The 26,641-nt window shown below is 38.7% G+C and overlaps 1 protein-coding gene across 6 annotated transcripts in view; it reads left to right on the forward strand.

The window, feature by feature from the left end:
• Positions 1-25,621, forward strand: part of LOC128865181 (rho GTPase-activating protein gacU) — a 64,320-nt gene extending 38,699 nt beyond the window's left edge. For all 6 annotated transcript variants that reach the window (XM_054105270.1, XM_054105272.1, XM_054105274.1 and 3 more), the window contains exons 3-8: positions 18,920-19,081; positions 20,818-20,976; positions 24,591-24,869; positions 24,963-25,062; positions 25,152-25,335; positions 25,397-25,621. In XM_054105270.1, the coding sequence (XP_053961245.1) occupies positions 18,920-19,081; positions 20,818-20,976; positions 24,591-24,869; positions 24,963-25,062; positions 25,152-25,171 (720 nt within the window). In that variant the 3' untranslated portion in view covers positions 25,172-25,335; positions 25,397-25,621. The remainder of the gene's footprint in view (positions 1-18,919; positions 19,082-20,817; positions 20,977-24,590; positions 24,870-24,962; positions 25,063-25,151; positions 25,336-25,396) is intronic.
• The last annotated feature ends 1,020 nt before the right edge of the window (positions 25,622-26,641 follow it).

Below are 26,641 nucleotides of genomic sequence, written 5' to 3' on the forward strand. Positions count from 1 at the left end.
TGCGTTTTCCAGAGCCTTCAGTAAAGCCTGACTGCCACTAAAGATTTGGAATGATGTTCTTTCAAAAAAAATTTCCACATCTTTATATTCATATCCACATCCATGTGTAAGTAGATATGTAGAGATATAACTTGAGATCAGATTCAGTTGGACTAAAATGTGATAATTGCTTTGTGATATTCGTTTTGTTAGTTTTATTAGGTTTTATGACTGGTGTTAAATTGGCGACGTAATAAACAAAAAATCGTGTTTATCAACTTGCGCATGTATACACACACATTAACACATTTGTTCAGACGTAGGTCAGTTATATGTTTTTTGTGCATAAATTATAAACAATTAATATGCTAAAATAAATTAAACAGCGACTATAGTCCAAAAATAGCCGTCGCACACCAATACATGCAAATACTCGTATGTCTTCTGTTCAAAAGGTGCCTGGAATTCGCCAATAAATATACCGTTAGAATACGCATCTTCTAGTCTTTCGCCAGATCGATCAAAAAATCGCTCCAGGTTCGTCGCTACCACCAGCAAAGTGATCACGGGAATAGACAAAAGTCCCTAGGCACCATATCAGAAGCACACGAAGCTTTGTCTTTAATCAAATATTTGCGTACAAGATGAGGTGTACGATTCATTGATGTGAACATCTGTGACTGTGGCCATCTGTTGCACCAGAGCTTTTCCGACTACTTCAGGCCCGGCATTAGATGCTCTGATTAGTCTACCACCACTTCATGTTTTCATCCAAGGAGAGGCCTTGAAGGCCATCTGCAGGCTGAAACAATTGAGAATTGGTACGGCCCCTATCAGGCATTGGACAACAGAGTAGGCATGGACTTCGATCCAACGATTCTCGCCATGCCCCTTGACTTCATGCCATCCAGAGTCGTGCTTGACAACAGATACAGAGTTTTGCTGCCAGAGGCTTAACTGTGGTCAAACTCAGAAAATGAGCCCGGCAAACACTGTTTTCGCATTTTCACGGATGGCTCCAGGACCGCGCACGGCTCCAGATCTGAAGCATACGTGGAATCCAGCGCGACGAAACTGCACTTTGCTCTTGGAATGCATGCATCTGTGTTTCAAGTGGAGTCCTGTAAATCCAAGCTGAACTATGTCAGACGAGATCTCTGACTATTTAGCCAGAATAGGCTCTGAGACCAACTTCCTTACTGGGCATCTCAGAAAGTGCACTCTGCCCAGCATGTGGAGAGGAGGATGAGACGGCGGACCACTTTCTGTGAGTCTGCCCTGCCTTCGCTCGAATCAGGCTTGAGATCTTTGGCACTGATGTGTTAAGAAGCGACTCCTTGGCACCACAAGATCTTCGGAGGTCGAGTAGATTTAAAGAAAATTAAGAAGGGAACCCGAGTGAAGTACAAGGGACTTAATTGTGTCTGAGTGCTGTACTTGCTAAAAAAAGAAGAAAAAAAGGTGTGATGAAGAAACCACAATTTTTTTCTCCCCAATTCCGACCTCTTGCGAAGATACTCTTTCTCAAATCTTCTTAATTGGCGCTATAACCGCTTACGTGATTTTGGCCGAGTTTAACAAAGCGCGCCAGTCGTTTCTTTCTCGTGCTAACCGGCGCCAGTTGGACACACCAAGTGAAGCCAAGTCCTTCTCTACCTGATCTTTCCAACGCAGAGGAGGCCGCCCTCTTCCTCTGCTACCACCAGCTGGTACCGCATCGAATACTTTCAAAGCCGGAGCGTTTGTATCCATTCGGACGACATGACCCAGCCAACGTAGCCGCTGGATCTTTATTCGCTGCGCTATGTCTATGTCGTCGTAAAGCTCATACAGCTCATCGTTCCATCGTCTGCGATATTCGCCGTTGCCAACGTGCAAAGGTCCAAAAATCTTACGCAGAATCTTTCTCTCGAACACTCCAAGCGTCGCTTCATCGGATGTTGTCATCGTCCAAGCTTCTGCGCCATACGTTAGGACGGGCATGATGAGAGTCTTGTAGAGTGTTAGTTTTGTTCGTCGAGAGAGGACTTTACTACTCAATTGCCTACTTAGTCCAAAGTAGCACTTGTTGGCAAGAGAGATTCTACGTTGGATTTCAAGGCTGACATTGTTATCGGTGTTAATGCTGGTTCCTAAATAGACGAAGTCTTTTACAACCTCGAAATTATAACTGTTAACAGTGACGTGGGTGCCGATACGCGAGTGCGCCGACTGTTTGTTTGAAGACAGGAGGTACTTCGTTTTGTCCTCGTTCACCACCAGACCCATTCGCTTTGCCTCTTTATCCAGTTTGGAGAAGGCAGAACTAACAGCGCGGTTGTTAAGGCCGATGATGTCAATATCATCGGCATACGCCAGCAATTGTACGCTCTTATAAAAAATTGTGCCTGAGCGATTAAGTTCTGCGGCTCGTACGATGCTCTCCAACATCAGGTTAAAGAAGTCACACGACAGGGAGTCACCCTGTCTGAAACCTCGTTTGGTATCAAACGGCTCGGAGAGGTCCTTTCCAATTCTGATGGCGCTACTGGTCTTGAGCAACGTCATCTTACATAGCCGTATTAGTTTTGCGGGGATACCAAATTCAGACATCGCGGCATACAGGTAACTCCTTTCCGTACCGTCGAATGCAGCTTTGAAGTCGACGAAAAGATGGTGTGTGTCGATTCTCCTTTCATGGGTCTTTTCCAAGATTTGGCGTATTGAGAATATTTGGTCGATGGTAGACTTTCCAGGTCTGAAGCCACACTGATAAGGTCCAATCAGTTGGTTGACGGTGGGCTTCAGCCTTTCACACAATACGCTCGCTAGAACCTTATAGGCGATATTTAGAAGACTAATCCCGCGGTAATTGGCTCAAATTGCAGGATTGCCCTTCTTATGGATTGGGCAGAGCACACTTAAATTCCAATCGGCAGGCATGCTTTCATCCGACCATATTTTGCATAGGAGCTGATGCATGCACCTTACCAGCTCCTCGCCGCCATGTTTGAATAGCTCAGCCGGCAGCCCGTCGGCGCCCGCGGCTTTGTTGTTCTTTAGCCGCGTTATCGCTATTCTCACCTCGTCATGATCGGGTAGCGGAACGACAATTCCGTCGTCAACGATTGGGGTATGGGGATCTTCACTTTCTCGGTGACATGCGCAGCTGTCACTGTTTAATAGGTTCGAGAAGTGTTCCCTCCATAATTTAAGATTGCTCTGTACGTCAGTCACCAGTTCGCCGTCTTTGTTCTTACAGGAAAACGCCCCGGTCTTAAAACCTTCTGTAAGCCGCCGAACTTTCTGGTAGAATTTTCGGGCGTTGTTCCTGTTGGCCAGCATCTCAAGCTCTTCGCACTCACGTATTTCGGCCTCTCGTTTCTTCTTTCGGATAATACGTCTCTCTTCCTTTTTCAGCTCTCTGTAGCGATCCCACATGGCTCGCGTTGCGCCCGATCGCAGCGTGGCTCTATAGGCGGCATCCTTTCTTTCTGTGGCAGCATGACATTCCTCGTCGTACCAATTGTTTTTTCGGGCTCGCCGGAATCCGATTTCTTCTTCGGCGGCGGTACGTAGAGAACGAGAAATGTTGCTCCATTGTTCGTGGATGCCGGTTTGTTGGGCAATACTCTCTGAGAGCAGGAGTGAGAGTCGAGTGGCGAATCTTCTGGCTGTCTGTTGTGATTGCAGCTTTTCGATGTCGAACATTCTTTGCGTAGGTAGATGCACGTTTTTTGCTGCACAGAGGCGCGTGCGCAGTTTGGCTGCAACAAGGTAGTGATCCGAGTCAATGTTGGGTCCTCGGATCGTACGTACATCTAATACACTAGAAGCGTGTCTTCCATCTATCACAACATGATCGATCTGGTTTCGCGTTTTTCGATCAGGGGACAGCCAGGTAGCTTGGTGTATCTTTTTATGCTGGAATCTGGTGTTGCAGACTACCATGTTTCGGGCCCCGGCGAAGTCGATCAGCCTCTGTCCGTTACCGGATGTTTCGTTGTGCAGGCTGAATTTTCCGACTGTGGGACCAAAAATTCCCTCCTTGCCCACCCTGGCGTTGAAGTCGCCAAGCACGATTTTTATGTCGTGGCGGGGGCAGCGCTCATAGGAACGTTCCAGGCGCTCGTAAAAAGAATCTCTTTCTCAAATGGTTCAGCAAAATCCTATGTATATATATGTATATAATTGACGCCTACACCCTTTATGAGTGTTCGGCGGAGCTCCTCCTCCTATTTAGTGAGACCGAGTGCAGAGGGGCAGCCCTATTAGAAAAAACGATTTCTATTACTTGGTGTTTCATGCCCAAGGTGTCGATGGTTGTCACGAACCAGCCCATTCGGCTACGGTTAAAAAAGGAAAACAATACCAAACCAGTTAAAAAACAAATCGTAGTGGATCTCACCACAACAATCAAAGATTTTAGATCGACTATATTAAAGTTGTTTGATTTTCGGCGCGTCCATTGACTGCTGGTGCATTTCGACGTCATATTTATAGAAATTACACTCTGCACCGATTCAAGCGGCTTGGTCTTTGACGGTCGCACAAGCCCAAGTACTTCTCCAACTGATCTTTCCAACACAGATGTACCGCATTCTCCTACCACTAACTGGTACCGCACAGAATGCTTTCAAAGCCGGAGCATTTGTTTCCATTCAGACGGCATGAACCAGTCAACAACAACACTAGTTCCACGTTTCCCTCTCTAAATTCTTTCATTTAACGTTCTATATGATTTCATCTCACTCCAACAGCGCTCCCCAAAAATGTATAGGGAGCAACCACAACGAACTAAAATAGAATGCGGACTAGTAGTTGGGGTACCAAAGACCGGTAAGACCAGGACTGGTTCAAGATGACTACTTATAACAAAAACAATGTTAAATATATCCTTTAGAATCTTCTGTTTCACTTTCACATTTCGCAGAATGCGACTTAGTTGTCTTAGTTTTCCCCCTCACTGAAAGATATTGGGGACCAGAAGATCAGTGATTTACTAAGACTCGCAAGCCAGTGTATGATGAGTAGGATTTGACGCTTACACTCTAATACAATTTCCCTTTACAAGATTAGGTAGAAGTTCCGGTCTATGTGATCACTCGGCTGTCAATTACTGACAACTCAACTTCAACAAACTCAAAACTTCACGCCGGTGTGCCAAACTTAACGCACCTTGCCACAATAAATATTTGAATCTTCGCTAGCTAATCTCAATCTTCGCAAACTTCTGTCAATCCCCACGAAAAATGTAATAGGGCTATGAATAAGTTCGTGCGGTTTTTTTTCGAAATTTGAAACTTTATTGACGTAAAATGGTTACAAATTTAATATTCAAAATATTGTCCATCGCTTACTACTACTTTTTCCCATCTTTCTGGCAATTCACGGATTCCCTTTGTGAAAAATTCGGTCGGTTTTGCCGCAATCCACGAATCGATCCATTTTTTGACTTCATCGTAATTACGGAAGTGCTGGTCAGCCAGGCCATGTTGCATCGATCGGAAGAGATAGTAATCGGATGGCGCAAGGTCTGGACTATACGGCGGGTGGGGTAGGACATCCCATTTGAGCGTTTCTAAGTATGTTTTGACCACTTGTGCAACATGTGGCCGAGCATTGTCATGTTGCAAAATAACTTTGTCGTGTCTATCGGCGTATTGCGGCCGTTTTTCTCGCAGTGCTCGGCTCAAACGCATCAATTGTCGTCGGTAGACATCCCCCGTAATCGTTTCATTCGGTTTCAGTAGCTCATAATACACAACACCCAGCTGGTCCCACCAGATACACAGCATAACCTTCAGGCCATGAATATTCTGCGCCGACGTCGATGTTGAAGCATGGCCAGGGTATCCATACGTTGCCCGACGTTTTGGATTGTCGTAATGGACCCACTTTTCATCGCCAGTCACAATTCGATGCAAAAAACCCTTTCTTTTGTGCCGTTGAAGCAGTTGTTCGCATGCCATAAAACGGCGTTCAACGTCTCTTGGCTTCAATTCATACGGCACCCAATGGCCTACCTTTCGGATCATTCCCATGGCTTTTAAACGTTTGGAAATGGTTGATTGATCAACTCCCAAAGTTTTTGCAACCTCTTCTTGCGTTTGAGCCGGATCTTGATTGAGCAATTCCTCCAATTCGGTATCCATGAACTTTGGCGGCGCACCCTCGCGTTCTTCGTCTTCCAAGCCAAAATCACCACTTTTAAAGCGTGCAAACCACTTCTGGCACGTTCGCTCAGATAGAGCATGCTCACCATAAACTTCCACCAAGATACGATGACTTTCGGCTGCTTTTTTCTTCATATTAAAATAATGAAGAAGAATTCCCCGCAAAAACACATTATTTGGCACGAAATTCGACATTTTCAAGTGTGGTAAAAATATTGTTGTTTACGCTTCAAATAAAAAACTTATACTGACGTTTGTGCCTTACGACAGTAGCTCTCCAATGAATGTTTGGAAATGTGGATCGATGGAATAATAATCAAGTTACGCCATCTGTTGTAAAACCGCACGAACTTATAAATAGACCTATTACATACATACATACATACACCTGTTAACATATCAATGTGTTAGTGCCGTATTTATTAGCGGTATTTCCATTAAACGCCACAAAAAAAGCAAGGCACTTTCAGTTTACATTCTAATTCACATTAGCCTACAAATAAGTGCGTGCAAGGCAGGGAAGATTTTGAAGGTAGCGCTTCAATCACAAAAAGCCGACCATTTAAACAAAAGTGCGAGCAAACTCAAGTTTCAGAAACCGCTACAGTAGAAATTGATTTAATTTTATATCATTTGTGCTAATTGCATTTATTATAAAATTAAACTTAACAAGTTGTTGTTGTGCAAATTGATCAGCTTAGCGTATGTGGTAGAAGGTTTTTTTACAAGTTAAAAAAAGTTAAATGCTAGCAACGATATAATCTCTCTTAGTTGCGAATAATTTCTCTTAGTAGCTAAAAACTCCCATAAGAGGAAATAAATTCAAATAGCGTTAAGCGTAATAGCGAAGCCGTCAGACATGGCAAAGAAATTGCTTTCAGCCAGCATGTCGAATTATAAAATTTCGGGGCGAACTCTCTCACTATGCTTGTTGAGCACTTTGCAAAAGCATTCAAAAAGTGATTTAGAGTAAACTTTCGAAAACAAATTTTTGAGTGTTTGGCCTCCTCTTTGTGGCGTGCGTCTTAATGTTGTTCCAAAAAGAAGGGACCTACAGTTTCAAACCGACTCCGAACGGCAGATATATTTTTATAAGGAGCTTTTCGATGGCAGGAATATACTCGGAGGTTTGCCATCGCCTGCTGAGGGGCGGCTGCTATAAGAAATTTTTTTTTCTACATTTTGGCGTTTCACCGAGATTCGAACCAACGTTTTCTCTTGATTCCGATGGTAGTTAAGTTAGGTTAGCTTAAATGACTGCCCTTGCGATGAACTTTGGATTAGGGGATGACAACCAACAGTGGCGATTTACGTTCGTATTAACCGCTTCAAGCTACTGATGAATTTCACCAGATATGTGATATTTAAACCCGCAATATCCGCAGGTGTAGCGAAAAAGTGAGAGCTCAGATAACTAAACTTTAGCCCGACGAGAACAAGCAGTTGAGAAGGAGCTGCTGCAGAAGAAACTTGAGGTGATACTAAGCCTCACCGCATGAACACCTAACGGACAATGACCGGTAAGTATACCGGTAAGGATGATTTTGAGAGTCAGCCTTAGAAATTCCCTCGAGCGACCCCAGTCTACCCGAGACTAGAAAAATTTGCGCTGATATGGTCATTGGGCCGTTCTTCTTTGAAAATGGTCAACACCAACCATTGACCGTCAATCAAGAGCGTTATCGGGCCATGATAACCGATTTTGTGATGCCGATTGTTCGTGAAAATGGTATGGAGCACTTCTGGTTTCAGCAAGATGGCGCACCACCACACACAGCACGAGCCACCGTCAACTTATTGAAGACTTTGTTCCCTGGCCGTTTGATATCAAAAAGCGGCGATTTTGACTGGCCGCCACGATCACCGGATTTGACGCCACCGGACTTTTTTCTTTGGGGCTATTTGAAATCTAAGGTTTACGTCAACAAGCCAAAGACACTAGGCGCACTTAGGGCCAATATCCGACGGGAAATAGCCGCCATATCGGCCGAGACGCTGGCCAAAACTATGGAAAACGCCGAAAAACGGGCACATTACGCTATACGAGCTAAGGGCGACCACTTGCGCGATATCATATTCAAAAAGTGATGTAAACGAATCTCCTTGAACTAAATTAAATGTTTTTCACAATGAAACACAAAAAAATGTTTCTTTTTCCATATTTTTTTAATAATCACATGGGTCAGTTTAATATGGCCAACCCTGTACATATATATGTACATGCTTCGACAGCAGCAAGGAACATATGAAGAAAGCCGTGATTGCCACAACAATAACACACAATTGATAATGGAATGTTCTTCACATGACAGCAATGATGAAATGGAACAAATTATTGTGGACAAAATCAAATCATGTGATGCCTAAGCTCGTTATTTTGAATTGTATTTACTTTATTTTTTTTTTGTTTTTTTTTTTTTAATTTAATATGCGTAGCTCCAAGGATGATAGAATACATGGTTGCGCCTTCCGAATTCGATGTGTCGCTACTTGTTTGTGAAAAGAAAGAGCAGCCGAAAGCAATGAAAACAGCCAATCACACGGAATTACATATACGCACACACACACACATTTTCTTACCACGGCGCACAGTGCGGCCGATTCCCAAAAAGCTGGCCAAAAGTCGAAGAAAAAAGTTTCTAGATAGAGTTTTTTTGTCTTTGGGTTGGCTACAGTAATGCCTTGAGTAGTGAAAACCGTTCATAGCAGCGTCCTGTACCCTAAGTATCCTCTGTATTTTCATTCGCAACGTGGCCTTCGTTTGAGCATCGTATTACTGTCTATGAATAGTGAAAGTTGTACACATTTGAAAGATTTTGTAATGGAGTAAATTGAACAAAACCAAATGGAATCATCTTCGGAAAGTTAGTAAAATACGAGAAATCTTTAGTACATATCAATACCTCGACACAAAATTTTTAGCTGCAGCAATACGTAGATACATTTTTTCCAATTTTTTTTATAAAATTTGAGTTTTCAAACTGTATAGTAATACAACGCCGTCATATGCTGCTTTGAAACCTATTAAAGGTTACTCAAAAAAGTAATGGTTACTGAATAAAACAAGATTCAGCTGCTACCAGTTGCTACCTTGCGACCCCGAAAACATATAAATTTACATGCATCTTGATTATGTTCTTGAATATACGCTATTTCACGTGAGGGGTGGCCAATAGGGGTGGAAGGGGGTGGATTTTCAAAATTTTAAGATCAAATTCGTAATCAGCGACCCCGACAACCCCCGAGTAAGAAATTTTGAATCAATTACTTAATTTTTTGAGTTTTGGCCAGCTTTTCGGGAATCGGCCGCACTGTGCGGCATCTTCCGCATAAGAACGCAAACAAACTGCATTCGGAGGCTTTTATATATTTCACAATTTAACAAGCCTCACTTCATTTTCATTAGTTTGTTTAGTTTAAATCTCACAAATCACAATATTACCAAGTCATTCAATGAATTTTCATAAACATGTAGTTTCTCCTCCTTTTGTATGTTTTGTATTGGAAGGGGAACTGACGTCAGATATGCCAAAATGGCAAAAAATTAAGTAATTGTTTCGAGAAGGCGCCACCTATACCACGTAATTTTCCTTGAAGTCGCTCAATAGAAAAAAATTTTACTTTTCGTGATTTTTCCCGCCAACAATTTAATCAGCTGTTCGTAAAACTTGTAAATTGTTACTGGTTTTGCATTCACGTACTTTTTTTATATTTTTCTCTATGAAAGCGAATTCTCGTTAAGTTACTGGCAAGTTAGTGAATAATTTTTACATAAACAGACGTAATGCCAACATCACGCGTTCTGTCAGTAAAATGTTGGCAATCTGATGGTCATCAGCTAATCAACCGCAGCTTAAAATTTTTCACTGGAAAACGAAAAGTAAGGTTTTATTTAATAAACTCTACTTTGAAGTTTAGTATTGTTTATTTATGTTTAGGTTTTAGAGCAGAATTAAGTAAATAAAGGAAGTTTTTGGTCCATATTTTCAAGCCACACTTTCGGCGAGAAATAATTTCCTCAATATTGCGGCAGCTACTCAGCTGAGTATCAGCAACAAGCCATCAAAAGAGTAACAGGTTTGCAAAATTGCTGTAATTACTGAGTGCGGCGAATATACCTTTAAGCTTTTAAATCAGACCTTAAGGCAATTAAACCCAAAACTAAAGAAATAATCGCTTTCCTTACTGGCCATTGACTATGGCGAGCAAAGAAAGTATCAAAAGTGTACTCCACTAGGAGCGTTTCAGATAACTAGAGTACTGAAGAACATCAAATTATGAACTTAATGAGCTCTCTAATGACATGAGTAAACCGCTTTCAATTGCAAAATCTGTTCTCTCTTGACAATGCCATACGTGTGGTAAAAATGATCTTTCAAAATAACGGCAACTAAAGCAATTGAAGAACCAAATTCAAAAAGAGCTGGCAGCTGTCATATCAAAACAGCAGCTAGAAGAAAAGACAGACAATACAAGTTTTAGAGTAATTTTTAAACTCGGTATTCGAATATGAGTTCGAGATCTCAAAAGCTAAATCAAATAGTTCAAAACGGAAGCCCTTTGTGATTAGTTTAAAGTTTGCTTAGCTAAAGCAACTTTTGTGCGATTTAACTTCGGCCCTTAATAATTATTTTTTTTTAACCGCTTATACCATTTAGGCGGCCGCCGTAGCCGAATGGGTTAGTGCGTGACTACCATTCGAAAGTAAGAGAGAACGTAGGTTCGAATCTCTGTGAAAGACCAAAATGAAGAAAAAGTTTTTTCTAATAGCGGTCACCCCTCGGCAGGCAATGGCAAACCTCCGAGTGTATTTCTGCCATGAAAAAGCTTCTCATAAAAAAATATCTGCCGTTCGTAGTCGGCTTAAAACTGTAAGTCCCTTCTTTTTGGAACAACATTAAGACGCACGCCACAAAGAGGAGGAGAAGCTCGGCCAAGCCCTAAAAAAGAGTGTACGCACCAAATACATATATTTATATATACTGTTTAGACCAATTTCGAAAATATACGCTAATCGTTTTTTTTAGAAATTTCATCTTTCCAACGAAAGAGAAGTATTATTTTTTCTCTGCCGTCACCAGCAGATACCGCATCAAATCAGAGTCTTTGAAGTTCAAAACCCTTTTTTGTAGTATTTTGTTTTGATAACCGTACCAATTCGATGATCTTTCTCTCTCTAACTTTACTAAAAATAGATCGATTTTGCCCGGCAGTCATTTGCAAATAACTAAAGTCAATATGAAAATGGTGGAACTCTGAGAAAACGCAATGGTGAATATTTTCGGTCGTTATTATCATCGTCTAACAGAGCTCTGGAATAAAAAAAGTTTGATTGAACTGGCTCGTTAAAGTACATAAAGATGCCAGTGCGCGTACATCTCTGCCCTTTATCTACGGAAATGCAGAGCAGAATGCCTATCGTGAACGGGTTGCGATTTCGAGATATGTTAACAACTTAATAGTTAGCATTTTTTTAAATTATAGTTATATAAAATAGAAATATTGTTAGAATGAAATTTTTTTTATTATGATTTAGTAGATGGATCAAAAGATTGATACCAGAACCAAAAAAGCCAAGACAGCCTCTGCAAGCCTCAAAATGATGTAGTTTTTTAAAACGAGTTTAAGACTTCAGCTTCACAAACTATGAGATACTCGAACAGATTTTTTTTTTCTTTTCAAACAAAATTTTTACAATTTTGAAGTGGCATTAGCGATACATAATGACTTGCGAAACCCAACTGAACTATCGATAGTTCTCATGCAGCTAAAAAACAACACCCGATACTTACCTATTGCTGATAGTATGAATGTTGACGCCACCACGTAGCAGCAAGACGCGGCCGCAATGGTCCATATACATTAGGCCGGGTCGATTTGTGGGGAGGCAAAAAAATCGCCCATTGCTCTGTGAAAATCATATTCTAGGGATCAAAATAAGAAACTTTGCCGAAGGAACCATACCTCTAAAACGAATTCTGATGTCCCCCAATTTGGGTCGCACTTTTTAGTTTCTTCTCATGTAAAGGCCAAAAATGGTGATATTTTGAAATGATTGTATGGGGAACCCCCAGGGGAGTTCCAGGGGGTGTGCCACTGGCATGGGTGGATCGGCCGTCCAAAGTTAGTGGGGGTCGGTCATACATTTGGACTCGATTGGAGCACTCTAAATGGGTCAAAGTGGGATTTTTCGTTCGGCCCAAATTGGGGGACATCAGAATTCGTTTTAGAGGTATGGTTCCTGCGGCAAAGTTTCTTATTTTGATCCCTAGAATACGATTTTCACAGAGCAATGAGCGGTTTTAATATACATATACAGTCTCTGTTAGAAAAAAGGAACCGCGATTATTCATGAAATATAAAAGATATATATTTCAAAACTTTTCACATGAAAGTATGTACAAAACTACGAGTCGCAATCACTCAATTAGCCGTGTAGTATTCATCGTTGTCGAGTATAGCCTGGCTTTCATGCTTTGAACCAGCTTTGCTGCGTAGCTCGTCGACAAACAGGACTAGATTTTGTGAACTTGACGCACGAGTTGCTTTAAATCATGGACTGGCCTTCCGGCAAAATGCGTTTTCATAATTCCCCACACATTTTCCATGGGGTTGGCGTCTGGGGACAAGGAAGGCCAGTCCATTACTGTAACACCATTTTCTTGTTTTGTTAATTCTCAATGTGTTTTTCTGAGAGCAGTGGTTTTGATGAAGTGGGACGGTAGGATATGTTCGCCTCCTTCAGTCGACGTTCAATGGTGTTGATACTCACATCTGTTCCCTTTTTAGCAAGAACTGATCGTACTTGGCGTAGACACAAAGAAGGGTGTCGCTTAAAAACTTGAACGATCACTTTATCCTGATTTTTTGTTGTTACTCGCTTCAAGCCGTGCTCGGAAAAGTCATCACCTTATACCGCTGATTCCACATCACAACAAACTTTTTTGATTTTTAAATTACTTTTGCAGCCAAATGCGTGCATAGAAATACCGCCTCAAAAGGCTTCGCGTACTTCTCACTCATTTTTGTTTGGTTGCGTTTACGGGAAAGTTTCGAACGACACTAACCTGAGTTAGCCCTGGCATGTAGCCCTTGAGTGGAAGTATTATGCGAGAAAGAAACCGGTTATTTTCTTTTGATACAGACTGTATCTGCCTGGTAATCTTTCCCTTACACATGCCAAGGGCCCTATCACTCGATATTGTCATCAATCCTGCTTCTGTGGCATAGAATGGGAAGACCAAATCGATGGAGTTTACTTCTTAGTTGCCAAATCGCTCTTAAGTAGCACACAACAGGAGTGACTACCTTGTTCGATTTTGAAGCTGACGTTGCTAAAGGTGTTAATGTTTATTTTGAAGTAAACAAAGTTCTCTGCTACTTCAGAAATTGTAAATGTCAACTGTGACGTGAGAGTCAACACGCAAGTAAATAGTCTCAATTAAGCAGACACTATGTAGATGCTTCGTTTTGTTCCCCTTCACCGCCTCTTCCATCGCAATTATTTAAATAAGCTATTATATGTAAGATTTATAGTACACAGAATACGGCTATTAAAACACTTCAAGCGCATTAATCTCTACTCTATATTAAAAAAATTTCATACTTCAAATACTAATTGATAAGTACAATACATATAATATTTCATATTAATAAGGCAGAAAAGTACCAGATGCCATTTTTTACTACATATTGCATACCCATGCTTTGAAATGTGAAAAACGTGAATGAAATTATTAAGAAAATAAAATTATGGCACTTAATCTATAAACGATGAGATAAGTGATTAAATACCGCTACGAGTTCAAGCTAAGCAATGGAAGTGTACGACATACTTATGCATAAGTGTGTGTGCGTATGTAAATGATATTTTCGTGTCTCGTTTTTTTTAATTTCGTCAACCAAAAAGTTGAAACCAAAGTCAGTGCCAGGCACACGACAAAATTGCCTGATTGCATTTTAACATCTCTACATAGTTATATATAATATGTACATACATACATACATATGTATATAAAGACGTAAACATTTTCTTCGAAATAGCATCACTCAAACACTACGGCCCCGATTTTAAATTTTTTTACACCATTGGATAGCCTATGGGGTTTTTAAGTGGTCTGTGCGTAACATTTATTGTAGCGGGGTATTGCCACCTATTTATATTTAAAGAACTCATAATTTATTATAAAATATACTTGAATAGTAGAGCGTGGGTATCTAAGCAAATATTAAAAAAAAATTGATTACAAGAACATTTTTTTTAATAGCGCTGCCACTTGAATTTCATAAAAAAAGCAGCAATACACCACAATTTGCAGTGAAATATAAAGATATAGATACTTGTATGTATCAAATTAAGGATTTTAAGCAAGATTCAATAAAAAAATATTATTAACAGGTGTTGCCACCTGTTTTTTTTATTTTAATAAAACGTATTATATATGTATATACACATATCAATGTAAATGTTAAAATATCTTTAACGTAACAATATTTTTAAATGGCGTTGCCATCTTATTAAAAAAAATAAAATTAATAACATAATTTAAACAGAGGTTAAAATATGGGCATATAATAAAACGTGTTGCCAATATTGAAAAAAACTTAAATTAAAGTGACTTGTGTGTGACGTTGCCACCTAATTCTTAAGGCAAAAATAGTAAATAATAGTACAGATGAATTACATATAAAGGTAAAGTTGAAAAAAGCTATAATCAAATAATATTTTTAAATAGCGTTGCCATATAATAAAAAACAAACAAAATATATCAAATTAATGAGATAATTTAAACAAAGGTTAAAATATGGGTATGTAACAAAATATGTTAAAAATAATGAACAGAAATTAATCTTTTTTAAATAGCGTTGCCACCTAAACTTTATTAAAAAATGTAGCAATTTATCACAATTTTCCGTAAAATATGAAGATATCGGTATGAAATTACGGATTTTAGACAAGATTCGATGAAAAACATTTTTAACTGATGTTGCCACCAATTTTTGTTTGGAAATTAAAATATATTAATTGTTACATATGTATAGGTAATCTCAAATAGCTTTAACGTAATAATATTCCTAAATGACGTTGCCATCTAATTAAACAAATATTAAATTAATAACTTAATTAGGAAGAGACTAGGATATATACATACATATATAGCTATCAAATAAAATTAGTTGAAAAGAATGAATTACGCACCAAATTTAACCCAAGTATGACAAGACAGAAAATGAAGAGCTACCAAGAAGATCAAAAAGTGATTCTTTCAGACTAACAGCCACGATTATGAGGGGCACCCTTTTACTGAGGTACTGACGTGAGTAAAAAACGTTCAAGCATGTGATAAGCTCAATAAGTAAACGGTGCTTTGCTATCTCAGCGAGTATCCTACCAACAAAGACACCAGACACTAAGTCGCTTCTGATTGCAAAAAGTAAAGGCTACCCGAGTAGCTAAGCACTAATTGGGTCGTGAGCGACGTCAGTACCAAGCAACCAATACCTAGCCAGTTTCATTCTGGTCACCTGTCAGAGAACCCTTTTTAGAAGCACGTCTTTATTAGGCACCTATGTACAATAGATCTCACTAAAGGAGAAGCTGTGGGAGCTTAGTTATGGCATCGAAGTGAGAAAAAATTCCAAATCAAATATGAATAAGAAAAAGAAATAATAAGGGTATTTTCTTCGGAATTCTACTTTATGAATAAAAAACAAACTTGTTTGATTACAGAAAGGCGATAGATAACAAAAATCAAAATGGTACTTTGGAAAACTATTGATTAACAGAAGGGCCTTTGAAAATATATTAAAAAATATGTCAATACAACTGAGACCCATACGCACTTTAACCTCTCCAATCCCCTTCACACCTCTGCCACTGTAAATATGCATTGTACAAAAATATCAACAAATAAGTGTACGTGAGTAGTTTCCTATTTATCACACTTTTCAATTGCAATTTTAAATTTGCTACTACAGTTACAGTTGAGTTAATATTAGCTATTCTAATTAAGGCGCTCGCCACTTTGAGCTGACAGTAAACAGCAGCACCACTTAAAATTCAACGATTTGTAAATTAGTAGCTAAGTGGAAAATAACTTCATTCAAAAAGTATCCGGAATTGTCAATACAACGCAACCCATACAACTACACATTGATTTTAATTTTATTTTCTTCAAAATAATCTCCAAGGTAACCAATACACATTTTCTAACTACGGTTGAAAGATTGCAGAGGGTTGCGCCCACCGCGGCACCGCTACTCAGTTCTAGTGAGTTTGACAAAGGTGTTGAACTGACGTAATTGTAAAGCTTAGTTTATAATTTTTTGGTAACAAACAACTGTTCTCTTCCTTGTTTATGTCAATCCGAGTGTAAAAGACCACGCAAATAGGGAAAGTCTCTGATTCCGATTCTTCTGCATATGGTTAAAGCTGCTCACAAATTTTTGGTTTCAACCAAGTACCTTCTGAGTAACTTTCGACCACCCATTTAGAGGCGAGCTTATGTGAGAGGTCGAAACAACGCGGGATATCTGTTTGTGTATCACGTAAAAATCATTTTCCAATAAAAATACGAACAAGGTCTTAGATAAGAACTCCCTACTCTGATCAAGACCACGACAAACTAACTAAGGACTATGATTTTGAGGCATACACCTGGAAAGTCCGGCCTTTAATGTGGAAGGGGTCTCTGCCCGGCTTGTTGATGTCTTCAAGTAAGTGCAAAGGCTGACAACCCTGCCATTCAAGAGATGCGATAAACAGAGTAATGCAAGGAGAACATTGAACCTTGCGACGTCTACTACAGGTACCATATAAAGAAGAAAGAGAGAGAGAGTGAATTCGCCGCCAAGTTTTTTTGTTCACTCCGGGGAATGATTGTCTCGCAATAATCCGCATTAGAGCGAGTTTCTACAACACCTCGCTCATTTGCTCCCACGCCCCGACGGCAGGGAAGAAAGATGCAACCAAAGACGGCTTCTCTGAGCGCCTAGAACGTGTCTTTACGCACTGCCCACACCATAACTCAAAAAGCATGCTTGACGACTTCAAAGCCAGGGTGGGCAAGTGATTTTTGGGCTCCTTGTGGGAAAATTCGGTCTGCACAACGAAACATCCGCTAACGGATGAGGCTGACTGAGACCAAACGAGGCCAGACCAGAAACCAAACTTAATTTCAACACAAGAGAATACACCAAACTAAGTGGTTGTCTCCTGATTGAAAACCCCGAAATCAGATCGATCATGTTGCGATTGATGGAAGACACGCTTCTAATGTTTTAGATGCACGTACAATCCAAGAACCCCACATCGACTCGGATTAATATCTTGTTGCAGTCAAAATCCGCACACGCCTCTGTGTAGGAAAAAACTTACGCAACTAAGTACGCAAAGAATGTTCAACTTCGAAAAGCTGCAGTCGCAACAGACAGCTAGAAGATTCCGCACTCAACTCTCACTCCTACTCTCGGAAAGTACTACTCTCACTCCCAGCAAGGAGCCACATTTCTCGCTCTCTGTGCCGGTTGGCACGAGAAAGGAATGACTGGCGCGCTTTGTTAAACTCAGCCAAAATCATTTAAATGGTCATCGCGTTGCTCAAGAAAAAGAAGAATATAAGAATAAAGAAAACCAAAAAACGCCGTCTGAACAACAACTGAATTCAAAGCAGGCACAATTCTACTGCCGAATCCTGTTTTAATATAAAGGGTTTTCCAATAAGATGTGTTATGATCAATGATTTCGTTGCTTGTGTGGCACATAGCGCCGTCTTGTTGCAAATAAACGTTGTCCAGATCAATACCATCCAATTCCGGCCATAAAAAATCGTTAATCATCTCTCGATTGCGCAATCCATTCACCGCAACTGTTGCTTCAGCTTCATTTTCGAAAAAGTAAGGTCCAATGACTCCGCCGGACCATAAACCGCACCAAACAGTCACACTTTGCTGATAAAGAAGCTTTTCAACAATAACTCTTGGATTTTCTGAGCCCCAGGCCGGACAATTTTGCTTGTTGACGAAGCCGCCGAGGTGGAAATGGCCTCACCACTCAAGATGATTTTTCAATGGAATTCCGGATTTCAAGCATTTCAACGACCCAATCAGCAAAGACACGACGTTGTTGATGATCGGCCGGCTTGAGTTCTTGTGATAACTGGACTTTATACATTTAAATAGTTAAAACATCAAAGCTTCTATTAGCAAGATAACTGCCAAAACCATCAAAAATGTACTGAAGAATTGGATTGACAGCATGTCGTACTCTGGAGTCTGCCAGTGAAAGTGGTTTGTATGAAGTCGTGTTCCATAGCAAGGTTTACTCTTAAAAATCAAAATTTTAAATTATTCATGCGCCTTTCATTTGCATATAGCCCAATTATGTTAGATTCGAAGATGAAAAATATTGAACATTTATTAAAAAAAAAACAGTCGTTGGTTCGTCATTCACATAAACATAAGCAAATATAATAGTTTTCAAGACAAATTAGCATCAGCATTAAATTTGAAATATAAAACTGTACAAATATAGACAAATATACTACACATTTGTATATGTACATATATGTACAGCTATTTCAAGAGAAAATATCATATCTCATTAATAAATTATTAAAAATTATCTTATAAACAAAGTTTTAAAATCGCTGAAACCGGTTGTTAAGTTTTTTTCGAACCTTCAAATATTCAACAGTTGTGGTGGTTAGTGAGCAAATATTATAGTAAATACCATATTTCCACGATCTCTTATTATAATTACTAAATTCTTATATTTCTCTACACAGACTCCCTGTTGCAATAAATTCTACAAGTGTCGCTTCTGTCACGATGAGAACGAGTCGCATCACTTTGATCGTAAGACATTAACCGAATTGATTTGCTCCGAGTGCAACACGCGGCAGAAGGTGCAGGAGCAATGTGAAGCATGTGGCACGCGATTTGGCAAGGTATGTAAAGAATTTTATATAAATATTTATATATAACACATGGTCTGAAAAATCAGGGGCCTAGCAAAGAAAACACGTTTTCTTGGTTCAAAATTAGCTTTATTCATCAACGTAATTTCCACCAAGCACAACACAATTATTGCAGCGCCGCTCTAACATTTCAACATCACTTTTTGAGAACGATTTATCTTTTGCCTTAAAATAGGCCTCAGTATCAGCGATAACCTCTTCATTCGAGCGAAATATCATACCGGCGAGGTTTTTTTTCAGGTCTGCGAACAGCCAGTAGGGAGCCAATTGAACTTTTTTCACCCACGAACTAATGAATAGAATACGAGTATCATGAAAATTTAAGAGCTGTTTTTAAGGTTAGTACTAACTGAAAAAGAGTTAAATGGAATAAAACTAGTGCCACCTATGTGTTCACCCCATGTTTTACTTTCAGCAGCTTAAAATAGTTGATCTTTGGAATGAAATTCCACAGGTCTTCATTCCCTAATCCCTTTATCATTCGTAAGTTTCCTTGGAGAGTGGCCATATAAGTCGTGCACTCTGAGGTACAGTAATACTCAAAAGGAAAACCTGAGCCTATTAAGGGCTTACAAATAAAACATTATGTTTTCTGCTGTTTCTAACTACAGTTTATTCGCAATTTCCATCATACATGACAATACTCTCAAACCCAAAACCAGCAAATCCTGAATTTTTCTTTGGTGGAATTGTATTATAAATTGCAATGTCCTAAACCCAATCATCAGTATGCATTATCCAACTTTTCTTCTAAGGTTTAGGTAGTTACATGCTCCAATTGGGCTTAGGGGTAATAACTTGGAATGGAATTGTGAATGACCGGAAATTTTCGTAGTAATCAGAAACTATTGCCCATTCTGCATTAAGTCTAGAGAGAGAATACGGAGACAGGTGGTGTGGAAATTCATTGCTCCTCTCCAAACTTGCCAGCATTTTTTAAGAATCTTAACAGTTTGTCAAATCCACCCCAAAAATGTACCATCTAAGCCTATCGAAAGCCGGACAGGGGCAGAGAAAATATTTTGAACTATCCTCATCCTCCAAAGAAGAAGTACACAGTGGATGGTCGATGATGCGTATGACGACCATATGTCGTTCCCATGGACTGTGCGCGTAATTAGCTCTCTGGTATCAGGATTCGTAGCTCACTGCTTCTCAAACATAAAAGGATTATTTTAAGCTTTTTCAGGAAACACTTGGTTGTTTATCAAGTGTCAGTACCAACGGTTCTCATGATATTTATTAATGAAAACCTTGATGTACCCGAATGTTCCCTGTAAGCTTAGCTTCAAAATTGGCTCGGATCCAGTTAGACACTCCAAAGAACCGCAGTTCGGAAATTCATCAGACAGTTCGTTGTCTTGAACACCAATGTGTCCCGACACTCACACAATTTTCAAGCTCATTTTAGCTTACAAACGGAGTTTACCCTCAACTTACATTCCTGTACTATTTTTCGGCCTTTCAAGCAGCTTGGCTCTCACTGCAGACCTCTCGCCAATTATCCAGTCTAATACTTAAAAAATATTAATAATACCTTAAAGATTAGTGTGGCATCAAATATCGAGAGGCACCGGTTGATAAAGCTAATATGTTAGAGTTTTTTCTGTTGGATTAGCTTCTTATACTCTGGAATGCATTACCAGTTATTTATACCTATATTAAAAAATTATATTGTTATAAAATTTTGTTGTTAATATTTGAAGTACACCTGTCTCATCTGCAACCTGTTTGACGATACCGATAAGAAGCAGTATCATTGCAATGGCTGTGGGATTTGTCGCATTGGTGGCGCTGAGAATTTTTTCCATTGCGAAGTTTGCGATATGTGTCTGCCCATACGGTTGAAAATCGACGGACATCGAGTAAGTAAAATTTAAATTAAATTCTGCACTCACTTTGTGTATGTACATACATACAAAGTGGCACAAAATTAATGACCCCATCGGAAGATTTATAATCTTTGCAAATGGCGTCGTATGTCCATTATATTTGACACTTGTCAGCTAGACAATTGGAGTATACAGCCAGGCAAGCAATGGAGCGCGTAAAGGTGAAAATAAAGTTTTCCATCACTCAAAATCATTTTTTATTTAGTAAAAAATATATTCAAAAACAAAATTGGATGATTAATTTTGCGCCACATTGTGCATACATATGTATTGTATATATATATATATGTAGGTAAGACATCCTACTAAAATATTTCGAAAAAATATGAAGATTTAGTTGAGCTGAACCGACTCGAAGGTACCTCCGAAAATAGTTTTTTATAAATAAAATTAGCTTAAAAAACAATTCCCTCAAAAAATTAACTGAGGCCATAGAAGAGTTTAAATTAGTTTTTAAAAATATTTTTTCCAAGAAATTACCACAGACACAACAATGATGATAGATTTCAAGGTTTGCTCTTTTACTAGAAAAAGAAAATTGTGAGGCGAACTTTGGCTGCCACGTCTCTTGGGGATTCGGCAACCGAATTCCTCACGATCATTTCACATATATTCAAACCTCGTCCAATCAATCGTTGCTCAGATAGCAACGAAGCAGCATGAGTGAAGGTTGTGTGGCTTTGTTTTCGTATATCACTAACACAATCTTATTGCCAGCCGAAATCTGCAGGAGAATTTCACACATTCTCGTCCAATCAGCCGTTGTTCGTTGTTCAGACGGCAACGAAGTGTCATTGGTTAATTTTTTTTCATATAACACAATTTCAGTTTTTTTTTTTCGTAAACACACCACAAGTGAGGTCAGCCCATCAGCTGATTCTGTCGAATTCGCTCAGACCCGAATAACGGTCTGTTAAAGAGCTCACCTTTAAAATATTTTTTTACCATAATAATACAATAGTTTAAGGTCTGAAAAAAATGTTAAAAAAAATTGTATCAACAAAATCAAAGAAATTAATGGATTTATTTCCAAGAAATAAAAATGATCAAGAACCACCTTTCCAGTGGTACCTTAGAAGTCTAAATTGACCAAGATTTTACTAGTTATTCAAATTTTCTTAAATTTATCTTCCAAAAAACATGAGAAATAACTTCAAACATCTCATTATTTTGATTACTTTGATACAATTTTGAAACATTTTTATGCAGACCTTTTAAGCCTAATCTTTTCAATCAGTTAAAGTTAAAAGTAATTGTATGCATAAAAAATTCAATTTTTTGAATTTTATTTCAAATCGATTTAGCTCAGGTAAATATTAATATATTTCCGCAATATTTTGCCAAAAGTCTTAAAATATTAGTTTGGGAAAAAAGAAATAAATTATTTTCTCGGTAGATGGCTGTAGCGATCGATCTCGTAGAGTATCGATCAAACAATTTAAAGTTTATGCTCGTTGTCAGGGTGACATTTCACTCTAAACAAAATTGTTTGCCATATTTTGTTTGTTCCATTCAGTTGTGAGTTACAGGGAACTCAACAAATAAAAAATTCGAAACATTTTACAGTTTTTCTTTGAGAGGCAAAATGCAACCCAGGCCGCTGAGATTGTGAATGGTTTTTATGGTGCCGATACTGTAACAGTTACTTGCGTACAATTTTGGTTTCGTCGATTCTGTTCAGACATTTTTGATGTTGAAGAAAATGTCGATGAAATCACAGAAACAATCGAAATTGACCGGCATGTTAGCAGTCAAAGCATCGCGCAGGCGCTAAAGATCGACCATACAAAAATTTCAAACCATAAAAATAAAAATAATGGTCTTTTTCCCCCAAACGATTATTAATATTTTCCGAAATATTTTGCGGAAGTCTTAAAATATAATAAAATTTGTAATTCTTATGAAAAAACCAGTACCGATTTTTTTTTTTGTTTGGAAAGTGATAATGTACATACAGTTTGTCAAGAATATCTTTGAGACAACAACAAATAAAACAGCAAACAAAAAACACACATTCCATTACTGTACTTGTCTACGGCTATAAGGCGCCAACAGTTATTAAATAAACCACACTTTACAAAAACAACAGCAAAACAAGATGTTTACTCTATTTAAAAAGTGTTAAAAAATCTTTGCATAACTGATGAAAACAACAAAAAATGCAGTCTTTTGGGGTTAATATTTTGTATGTCCGCCTTGGGCATCAATTACCGCTTGAAGACGACTTCGCATTGATTTCATTAGTTTCGGAATATTATATTCCAAGGGTATTTTCCCCCACTCTTCTCTGATGAATCTTATTAATTCAGTTTTATTAGTTGGCGATCTTTTTCCTACCTTTCGTTTTAAATGAACAGACAAATTTTCGATTGGGTTAATGTCGCGACTTTGGGCGGGAGCATCAATAACTTTGGTGCAGTTGTAGAGTAACCAGGACCTGCATAAATAACATTTATGTTTGGGATCATTATCTTGATAGTATTTGTATTTAAATGTGTTCGAATTTTCCGGGTCAACAAAGCCGAATTTTCTAATACTGGAAGTCAATTTGTTTTTTAAAATATCAAGATATACATCCTTGGTCATTATTTCGTCCAAAATTTTGATTTCACCCACTCCCATTGTTGATATACAACCCCAAACCATTACTGACAGTTTTCCAAACTTTACGGTAGGGATAATATTTTTGTTTTGTAGTGCTGTGAGAGGCCTACGCCAAACTCTCTGGGGTCCATCATGGTAGTAGAGCATCATTCTCGTCTCATCTGAGAAAATAACGTCATCCCAGTACTCTGTGGGAAGTGATAAGTGCTCGGTGGCAAATCGCAATCTTTTATCAAAGTTTTGTGCTGATAACAGGTGTTTTTTCCTAACCACTCTTGAAGAATATTTCTGTTTTTGCAACATTTTTCAAACAGTTTTATGAGAAACTCTTAACCCGTAGTCTTTTTCCACTTGAAGAGCTAGTCCTCTTGTACTGCTTTGCGAGCTATTATAAATAGTTTTAATAATTTTACGATCAATTCGCTGTGTCGCGTTTTTTGGTCTGCCTGTAGATCCTTTCAACTCGAGTCTTTATTCATTTTCAGCACGGTCTATTATATTATATACAGTTCTAATTTTGAGGGAGAACATATCGGCGATTTCTCTGGCTGATTTGCTTTTGTAGTGATTGAAATACACTAATTGAATAATATTTTTTGAAACTCGTTTTCCCGGCTTTGTTTTTATTCAAATCTGAGATCACTTGTGGCGCTGAAGGCAATCACTTTATAACTAAATAATTTCTTACACTTTTCACATTCCATACCATTTGCAAAAAAGCCCAAATGAATGGAATTCGCGGGAAATTACTGCATTTTTTTTTGTTTTCATCAGTTATGCAAAGGTGTAGACAACCACAGTAATGAAATGTGTGTATAAATTTTTTGTTTGATTTTTTATTTGTTGTTGGAATTCTCGATCAAAGCTAAAATTTTAAATTTTTCTTCAATATGCAAAGATATTCTTGACACACTGTATCTATCTACTGTGTATACATTTTAAACGTTCTATTTCCTTTTTATTTCATTTTAATTTGAATAAAGTGTGTGGAAAATATTTCGCGCTCTCATTGTCCCGTGTGCTTGGGCGATATACACACATCACGCATTCCATGTCACATTCCCGATTGCGGTCATCTGTTGCACAAGACTTGCTTCGATCAATTACTCAACTCCGGGCACTACACATGTCCCATTTGTCAGACATCGCTAATTGACATGACAGCGCTGTGGGAGTACTTGGATGCGCAAGCGGTGTCGCTACCGGTGCCAAAGAAGTATGAGAACCAACGAATACATATTTTTTGTAATGACTGTCACAAGGTAGGAATAAGTGCGTCTGAATTTACAAACAAAGAAATTTTATAAAAAATTATGATAAACATAACACATACCTCAAATTTGAACCACTTGCAGACCTCTAAGACCAAATTCAACTTTATCGGCTTGAAATGCATGCAATGTGGTGCCTACAATACAACTCAGGATGTCAAGCGGCGCATGTCACTCGTCACAGGTTAGTAGCTTCAGCAGAATAACTCGCAAACCAATGCTGTTATGTAGTTTGTTGTATTTAAAATATTATATTTATTCTTTAAATTCCAGATGAACCCTCGTCAGCATGACGGCACACCCATTATTACATATACTCTTACATATACTTGTTGCGTTTGCAAGTAAAATTGTCGTAGGCAATTTTCTCCTACTTCGCCGTTAAACACTGGAACTCTTGCCATTTGAGATTTGAGTACACTGCTGAAGCGCTCGTTACCGCTATTCATAAATGCGGGTAGTAACTTTTGCTAATTTGCTATATTATTAATAATACAATAATATGACTTTTTCAATAGCGCGCCGTGAAAATATTCGAATTTACAACGGGCGATATCTGAAGAAATTTGTACTCGCATGTAGACTACTCGGAAATTAATTCGAGCTGGCATCGAATACATGAATCGAATTGAATATGTTATGTATTATCGTATTGTTAATAAATTACATACATTTATAAAAAATCATGTCTCATATTTGTTGTAACTGTTTTCTTTAGTTTAAAGTCTATTTAAATAAATAATTTGCATACAGCTTAAAAAGTCAATTTGTGTTTGACGTATTGGATATAATATAGTAAAAGTAAATTTTGTTATCTCCTCACAATTACACTATGCAACAATTTGAGGGTCATTGTCTGGGAGTGGAATGATTTCAACTCTACGAGTAGATGAAAGACCTAGACCCATATAGTAAAACCCCAAAATCGTTTTGCATGCTTCGGTCAAACTTCATTGCTAAGACCATTTTAAATTTGTAACTAACCTAAGAGTTTTTACAATAAATAAGAAAAAAAGAGTTAAACTACATATCGGCGAGAAATATGTTATTAAGGTGCATTTAGAAAAAATTTACGCAGAATAATTTTGTAAAACATTTAAACCCTCTAGGTTGGACTGATGACGGGCCACTTTCTGTGGACAAAGCACATGAAAAAGGTAGGCATCTCAGAGAGTGCACTCTGCCCAGCATGTGGAGAGGAGGATGAGACGGCGGACCACTTTCAGTGAGTCTGCCCGGCCGTCGCTCGAATCAGGCTTGAGGTCTTTCGCACGGTTGTGTTAAGAAGCGACCACCTTGGCAACACAGATCTACTCAGATTTCTTCGGAGGTCGGGTAGATTTAAAGAAAATTAAAAGGGAATCCGTGCAGTACTAAAAAATTGTTTATCTTAAAATTGAACTCCCAGAGTCGTTTGAAAAGTCTGTGCAAAGTCAGAGAGATGGCACTACTGTCGCGTATCAAGGTTATGTTTAGTTAGTAGCGGAAGAGCTCTCACCAAGTTTCAGCCAGATCGGTCTATTTCTTTGCGTTTGGCATTCGTTTGAAACGAGAAAGTGTGGAGGAAGGAGTGATTGTTCTTTTCCATTCCTAAAGAGGTCACAAAACTAATGGAAATAGGATTCCAACTCGTTTCACATCGCCCCTACGCTCTCGAATTGGCTCCCTCGAACTTCTATTTGTTCCTCAATTTGAAGAAATGGCTGGCGGGAAAAATATTTTGTTCAAACGAAGAGGTGATTGCAGTCACGAATGGCTATTTG

The sequence above is a fragment of the Anastrepha ludens genome, chromosome 5, assembly GCF_028408465.1.
Source record: "Anastrepha ludens isolate Willacy chromosome 5, idAnaLude1.1, whole genome shotgun sequence".
In the NCBI taxonomy this organism is placed as follows: Eukaryota; Metazoa; Arthropoda; class Insecta; order Diptera; family Tephritidae; genus Anastrepha; species Anastrepha ludens.